The following is an 8,240-nucleotide window of genomic DNA, read 5'->3' on the forward strand; positions in this document are numbered from 1 at the left end:
GCAAGCTCCAGGAGTTGGTGAAGAATAGGGAAGCCTGTCATGCTGTAGCCCATGGCGTTGCAGAGTTGAACATGACTGAGTGACTGAACAACAACCAAATGTTTGGTTTATTTTAAGCCTTAACCTTCCTGACATTATTCTAAGAATTTCATTCTTCATTTCCCCCTCTTTGCTGTTTTACAGATGTCTAAGTAAAATCCAATCTCATGGAAGGCCAACTGAGCATCTTCTTTGGGTTTTGAGATGCCTCTCACTCTTCTCCCCCTTTCCTCTAAAAGTGATCAAAGGTCATGAGATAGAAATTTAACCTTATAAACCTCTCATATTTTTTAAGTAAAGGTACTTTAAAGGAACGTTGACTTTCTCATGAGCCCTCTAGAAGCTTATTTCCTAAGATATAAGAAACATAAATCTGATTCTGCCTCTCTTTTGTCATTAAAAAATAGAAGGTGAGTGCTTAATATTTTTTCCAAATTCTTCAGACTTTTGCACCTGAAACTTTATTTTTCCTCCATTGATATGAAGTCCAAAATGGAATATTCTTCGATTCTTGTTTCTACATTCAGGGAGGTAGATGAGGTTACTCACATAATATTCTGGTTTAAGAAGCATCTTTATAGTGATTTCAAAAGAATGTGATTCAATGTATTGACCGTGTTTTTATCCTCTCTAGTGACTGTTTTTCACATCTACTTTTCATCAAACAGTTAAAATGTTGTGGTTTGGTCAATGGAGCTTCTGATTGGGGAAGTAATTTTCAACACTATTATAGGACATGTGAATGTCCAAGTGAATCAGATTCTTCTTGTACAAAGTATAGTGGAAAAACTATTTACAAACAGGTGAGAACAAATCAAATTTGGCACAGTAAGTGGTTCTGTTATTTTATTCACAATGAAAGTCTCTACAAAATATTAAATTTCAGCAATTACAAAAAAAGTCCCAGGAATTTCCCTGAGAAATAAAAAATAAACCCTTTTTAAAAGATAAAAGCAGATATAAAAGAATAAAAGTATTTTATTTATTCTATGAGTTTGGCATCATTTAAACTCAACTTTACTAGATCAAAGAATCATTCTGCTGCAAGGGGAGGCAAGTACAAACTAACAGATAAAATTTGTTTTGTCCTCTCTTTGGTGACTTTAATCATTTTTTCTCCACTATTTTTTTTTCTATTTTAACATATGCTTTAGAAATGTATATTTTTACTTTAATTTTCAAAGTAAAGCTTTCTTTTTCAAATCAAAGTTTGCCTTTCTCAAGTAATTGTATTGAATGTAGAAAAATAACTTCGGCTTTAGAGATTTCAGCTCTGAATGTTAAGTGTACTTACCAGTTTGTCTAATTATTGCTCCAGTTGAGAAGTTGTTTCACACCTTTAAAGTCACTGAAAACTTGGGTTTGTCTTTCATGTGTTATAGATGACATATTTATGTCACTTGCAGGTGTTAATAGGTGGATGTCATATTCCTTATTATTGCTTAATTCATCAAATATTTACTGACCACTTTCTATGTGCTGGCGTTTTATCAGCTGCTGGATAACCATTCCTGAATATGCTGCAGTGTCTTCACTCATGAAGTGAATGCTCTCATAGGGAAGAGAGAAAAATAATGAGGCAACTTTAATTCAATGAACTACTGGTATTTCTTGGATAGGGAAAGGCACAAGATATCTAACCCCATCTATCTCAGTCTTTGGGGTTCAAGATACAGCTTCTTGGAGGACATGATATCTACCCCTTACCATAGGGTTTTACATAATTTATTCCTTCTTCCTGGAAGAAACTTTGGATGGATGTGTACAAAAATGACAGTTGATATTAATGTTTCACTTATTTGTTATTATTCTTTGGTGCCTACTATGTGTCAGATAGGCTTCCCTCATAGCTCAGTTGGTAAAGAATCTGCCTGCAGTGCAGGAGACCCAGGTTCAATTCCTGGGTTGGGAAGATCCCCTGGAGAAGGGACTGACAACTCACTCCAGTATTCTTGTCTGGAAAATCCCATGCACAGAGGAGCCTGGCAGGTTATGGTCTGTGGGGTCACAAGGGTCAGACAGGACTTAATGACTAAACCACCACCACCAAGTGTCACATAGACTTTGTTAGACTTAGACATGCTTTTGGACCCTCTAGGAGATTATAGTCTAGTTGGGAAAGAGATACATGAAAGATACGATATTTGGCAAAACTAATACAGTTATGTAAAGTTTAAAAATAAAATAAAATTAAAAAAAAAAGAAAGATATATTTCAATGGGTTAATTTCTATAATACCTAAAGATTTATTTTCAATCTAGCATGGGTTGAGTACTGGCTACTGAGGTTAATTATATATTGGGAAATAAAAAGTATCTCAGGGGAAACATCTCACCTGTTGACTATCACAGCCGTTTTACTGATGGGTTGGCCAAAATGTTCATCCAAGTTTTTCTGTAACATCTGCAAGATGTTATGAAAAAACCCAAATGAATTTTTTGGCCAACCCAATAATTTTGTCAAAATTAAGAAGACTGTTCTGAAGAGAAATTGCTGTTCCAAGTATTTAAAGTAACATATTGGGGGAGAAATTATCCATCAGATTACAGAGCTACCAAAGTGATCTGACTAAAATACTTTATTATTAATTTTTATACTCCTCTCTGTTCTCCTTCTCTCTACATAATTTTAGTGACACAATCTCCACAAGGAAAAGTGGGAATAAATATGTTAACAAATGCAGTTTCCTCTTAGGTTATTGAAGGAATTAGTAAATTAAATTGCAAATTGCTATCTGTGTCTTGTTAAAGATTCAACTCAAAGATATCTTTCCTGAGAATAGATTTTGAAAAGCCCTAATATTATCCTGAAAAATAATAGATATTCCCTCCAAATTCACACATAATTCAGCTGAAGATAGTCTTATGGTTGCACCAGTTTCCCAAAAGGAAGATCATAAAGTCACAAAATACTTTTGTCTGCCTTGTGTCATTTGAAAGAAGTCTGGAAAAATAAGAAATCTGGAATGTCCATAATTCACATTTTTTCCCTTCCCTTTTGCCAAGATAACCTGATTATCTAGAGGGGATGGAGGGAGAAAACACTTAAAATATAATGAATGTGACTCAGTAGATATCATTACTCTCATAGTTTATCTTGAATGATATAATAATTTCCTCTAAAGTTTACCATTTTGAATCAGATGAGAATGGAGAAACCTATTACATTCAGGAATGCAGGGAAAAAAACTGTTTTACTCAACCACATGGAGAACTTTTATTTAACAAACAGCAATATTTTGTTAACCCTTTGCATTTATAAGACTATTATAGGAATAATATATTTTCTGGCAATACAGATAATACCACTATTATATTGCATATTATTTTTCCATTTTAAAAAATATCCACATAATTTACAATTGCTGAAATTTTTAGGTCTAGCCTAAACTATTTTTTAATGAATTTATTTTAATTGTAGGATAATGGCTTTACAATGCAACCCCTATCAAACTACCAATGGTATTTTTCACAAATCTAGAACATAAAGTTCACAATTTGTATTGAAATACTAAAGACCCCGAGTAGCCAAAGCAATCTTGAGAAAGAAGAGTGGAGCTAGAGGAATCAACCTGACTTCAAAATATACTAAAATAATTTGAGCTTGATATTTCATGCTGCTTTGAATAAATGCTTAAAAATGTGGCAGAGAGACAATTTTCTAAATTCTGTTTTTTGTCTAAGGTAAGAATGTAACAGTAGATAGAATGATTTTTTTTTCCTTTTTAAGGTAAAAATAACCCTGAGACATATTAAGGGATTTTTGAAAAAGAACTTGTTTTAAAATGAAAATCTATACTATAATTAGCTGAAACCTCAACTAGGGAACTCTCTGCTGCAGGTTACAAACCTAAAAGATACACAGTCAAGGTGATAATAGCTCTAAAATGAACAATCAGAAGTTAGGGTAAAATGATTATTTATAGCTGAATAGTCCTCGATTCAGCAATTGGGAAGTTGAAGCAAAACTTTGTTCCTCAAATGCTTCCTAATGTATGAACAAACCACAACAGTTACAACCTTTTAGGGGCACCAGGTAGGAGCTGGAATAATAGGAATAATCCAATTCCTTTTTGTTGAGTATATTGAGTCACGTAAAAAGTCAACCCAATGAATAAAAATCTGTACATATTACAACAAGGTCATAATTTGGCAAAAAGTAATTTTTTGTATTTTGTTTTTAACAGTCATGCTTTGCCTCGATTAGCCAAATGTTTTCAAAACGTCTTTTCATAGTTATTGCACTAGCATTTGGACTGGCGGCTATTGAGGTACAGTATTATCTTGCATTATTTATTCTTTGTTTATTCCCTTGTTTGTTCATTAATTTTTCTAACAAAATGTATGAAAAGCGAAATACAAACCAGGTGCTCCAGAAAAGCACTGGGTACCAAGTCCCTGAGGCCCAGCAGCTGCATCTATCGTCCTTGGGTCTGGGGAGGGGATTATAGTCTTAGGAATTCAGCAGGGCTGAAGCTATTCTTTCTGAATGATTTCTCTCCTGGGGGGAGAAAATGGAATTAGTTTCCACACAGTTTTTAGTCCCAGCTATTCTTTTCCCATTGAAAACTAGCACAGAGTTAATGTTTCTTCATTTGAAGAAACAGCACCAAACAAAATGAAAATACAAACTTTACAATTTTTTTATCTCTCTTCTTGATTTTGAAACAGAAAATAACTGAGCTCAGAAGTGTGGAGAGCTATTTTCCTGCTCTTCTGTTATAGAGAAATCTAACAAGTTCCAAAAATTAGACAGTTGACTTTGATTTTCTCACTGTAAGAACTATGGACTCACTTGGAGAAGTTTTTGAGGAAGCTTTGCTTGAGATGTCTGCATTTGCTCTCATCAATTTGATTATTGACTTTGAAAAAAAAGAATTCTGTATAGGTTTTTGTCTTGATGGGCCTTCCTGGTAGGACTTTTGCAGAAACTGAAGGAATTTTTTTTTTTTTTTAAATGTGACCTGAGATTCTTTGCAAAAAGATGAAATAAAACTGTTTCAGGGAAGTGTTTTGGAATCAATAATTGGATCTTGCTAATTTAGATATCAAGTGAGTCAAATTCACTCACAACCCACGTCAGGGCCTTGGCAAGAATCCTACCGGTATAAGGCGTCTCCCTAGTTAACACCTCTGTAGGCTGGTTTGCTCAGTCAAATAACTTCTGCTTCACTCTCACAAACGCTGCCCAGTGTTCTCCTTGAGTTTTCTGGTAGCTTTTACCTCTCTTGTGCCACATCACTGTCTGAGAGGAATTTTAGCAGAGATTGAAACAATTTAGTATCCTAGATTGTCATTTAGGTTACTGGTGGACTTTCCCAGCCAAAGCATAAGAGACAGGCTTGAAACTATGAGCAGCAAATTGGGCTGTTAAGCCTGACCTTCTTGTGCATGCTAAGTCACTTCAGTTGTGTAAGACTCTTTGTGACTCTATGGACTGTATCCTGTCAGGCTCCTCTGTCCATGGGATTCTCCAGGCAAGATACTGGAGTGGGTTGCCATACCCTCCTCCATACTTCCTTCTAGCCCAAATGAATAGGTCCAGATATGAAGCATTCTTGGTTGGTATATGTAGCTGTCTTTCTTTACATCCAATATATGACCAAAATCAAATGATGCTGGGCAAGAAGTCTTTCTCTCTATTCTGCCCATTGTAAAAGTTCCTTTCTTTCTTTCTTTCTTTTTTTAAATTAATTTCTTTGGTTTTACCAGGTCTTAGTTGCTGCATGTGCGATCTAGTTTCCTGAGCAGGGATTGAACCTGGGCCCCTTACTTTGGGAGCCCCGAGTCTTAGCCACTGGACCACCAGGGAAGTCCCCAAAATGATTTATTTTTTATCTATAGACATTGGGATTCTCATTATTAAGTTAAACACCCAAACTATGATGTCTCTCCTTATTTGACTATAGCAACTTAAAAGCACAAAAAAAGATCAGTTCTTTCTCTCTTCACTTTATTAAGAAAAGAAAAAAGAAAAGAAAAAAACCCATTGACACTGATGGTAACCACTTGTAGGCTAAAAGTTATACTAACAGAAGGTTTCAGGAATGGAGCAGTTAAATAAGAGCAAAAAGTAATTTTACATTTTTTAGATGGCTTCAGAATATGGGAGGTTGTGCACATTACTTAGCAAGATTATCCTGAGTCTTAGCGTACATTACTGTAGGATGAATCTCCTAATTATTACCTATTTTTGTGAACAATGATACGTTTTCTTTTCAGAGGCAGTGAAATGCAGGAAAGTGTGATATTAACTGTCTAGTTTGCTGATGCATGGTGGGCTTCTATTTCAAGGTTGCAACAGCAAAAAGCGATAGCTGCCTCATCCCACTGTTTTGGACATTTTCTTCTTTCCTGGTACTGGTCTCCCAGATTTAAGGCTTGGGAGCAAAGCAAAAGACTAAATTGTAACATTATCTCAAGTCATTCTAAAAGGATGACTTTTAGAACTTTCTGAATGAAAGTTGTTATCCTCCCAGAGAATTGGTGTTGATATATATATATATATATATATATTTTTTTTTTTTTTGTAGGAAAAAATATTGGGCATACGTTCTCATTTGGAGGGCATTTCCAGGAAAGGAATAGTGAGCAGGACATCTTATTACAGGGGGAGCACTGGACATGACTCAGCATAAATGGTGTCTCACCCTCTCTCTGTCTCTCCTCCGAGGAGGCTGGTGGAGCCAAAACTTTCCATCCACAGATCACACAGGTCCTTTCTGTCATTTCTGCATCAAAGCCACAGCATGCCATTCACCAACTTCAGAGCCAATTAGGCACTGTTTTGAGGTCCCTTATTCTTGGGGGAGCCATTTAATGAGATGGAAATTATGCCGCAGATTTTCAGCTGTGCATTCTCACTTTAAAGGAAATTCCTGGATTTTCCCCTTAGATTTAGAAGCTTTTTAAGAAAAAAAAGTTACTTTTTTCCCCATCCTTCTTGGAGATGCCTAAAAATATGGCAAGAGAAATTCTCGACTCCTTGATTTTGACGTGGATGATCTAAACCAGATGATAGAAGCAGTTGGTGTCTTTAGCCCCGGAGGCCTGAGTTGCCTGGAGTTCCAGGGCCATGAGCTTGTAAGGGTGTGTGTGTTTCAGAAGGTTGGTTTCTCCAGTGGCAGTGCTACTGCACGATCAAATAGGGCCAGAGAGAGGCAGACTGCCAGCTGAAAACCCTGATGAAGACAAAAAATACTCAGAAGCTTTCTCAATGTTAGACTCCCAATAAGAGAGATGACTTAGATTAATAATATTAGAATTGTCAATAGCCAGAATTTTTTCATAAATAATGTTCTTTTTATTTATAATATCTCTAGCGTATCCCTTAAATTCCACGTTTCTCCTGTCATTCTATTTTCTAGGTACTTGGTCTGGTATTTTCAATTGTCCTGTACTGCCAGATGAGGAAGAAATAAAACTGTGGATGTGTCAAGCCATCATCAGTCAAACCCCTTTAAAGTTTTACTTTGGAGTTGTTACTTTAAATATATGAGTGCCATGTTAAGAGCAGCTTTCCTATTAAAATATATCATTTAGCTGGATCACAGAGATTTTCCTGTCATATTGAACATATTTAAAGTTTCAGAGACTGTGCATTTTCCCCCAAAATAAAAGTAATAGTCTTTTCTTTGGTGTGATCCTGTCTGATTATTGTGTTCAGGTGGTACTGAACACAGCTTAAAACATTCATCTGGAGCCACCCAGTGGAATAATAATCTCTGAGTAACAGGGCCATAGTTAGTCAGGGCTGGTGTCTAGTCTTTTCAGAAGCAACACTCTCTCATGAGATGTATCAACCATTGGTGATAAGATTGAATTAAGCCTCATGTTGGGAGATTGAGAGTGACCTCGTGAAAAGTCACCACATCTTGTCTATGTTCACTAGTGGCGTCTTAGTGAAAAGTCACCACATCTTGTCTATGTTCACTAGTGGCGTCTTGCCATTAGTTTGCCAGTCTTGCCAGGGTTTACTAATGGGGTCTGTTTTTCTCTCTGTTGAGGACAAGAAGATGCTTCCTTTCCAGCCAGTGAATTGCTGGTATGTCTGTGGATTTTCCTCTGGGACATAGTTATAAGTGCTTTTATATTTTTAATTCTCATGAGCATTTTTGCATTTTACTTTATATTGAGGCATAATATCCACACAATAAGGGCTTCTCAGGTGGTGCTAGTGGTAAAGAACCCACCTGCCAATAC

The 8,240-nt window shown here is 36.0% G+C and overlaps 1 protein-coding gene across 1 annotated transcript in view; it reads left to right on the forward strand.

Annotated features, from left to right (window-relative positions):
• Nucleotides 1-7,639, forward strand: part of TSPAN8 (tetraspanin 8) — a 70,094-nt gene extending 62,455 nt beyond the window's left edge. The window contains exons 7-9 of the mRNA XM_006073198.3: nucleotides 708-842; nucleotides 4,226-4,309; nucleotides 7,406-7,639. Of these exons, the coding sequence (XP_006073260.1) occupies nucleotides 708-842; nucleotides 4,226-4,309; nucleotides 7,406-7,459 (273 nt within the window). The 3' untranslated portion in view covers nucleotides 7,460-7,639. The remainder of the gene's footprint in view (nucleotides 1-707; nucleotides 843-4,225; nucleotides 4,310-7,405) is intronic.
• The last annotated feature ends 601 nt before the right edge of the window (nucleotides 7,640-8,240 follow it).

Source organism: Bubalus bubalis, chromosome 4 (assembly GCF_019923935.1).
Source record: "Bubalus bubalis isolate 160015118507 breed Murrah chromosome 4, NDDB_SH_1, whole genome shotgun sequence".
In the NCBI taxonomy this organism is placed as follows: Eukaryota; Metazoa; Chordata; class Mammalia; order Artiodactyla; family Bovidae; genus Bubalus; species Bubalus bubalis.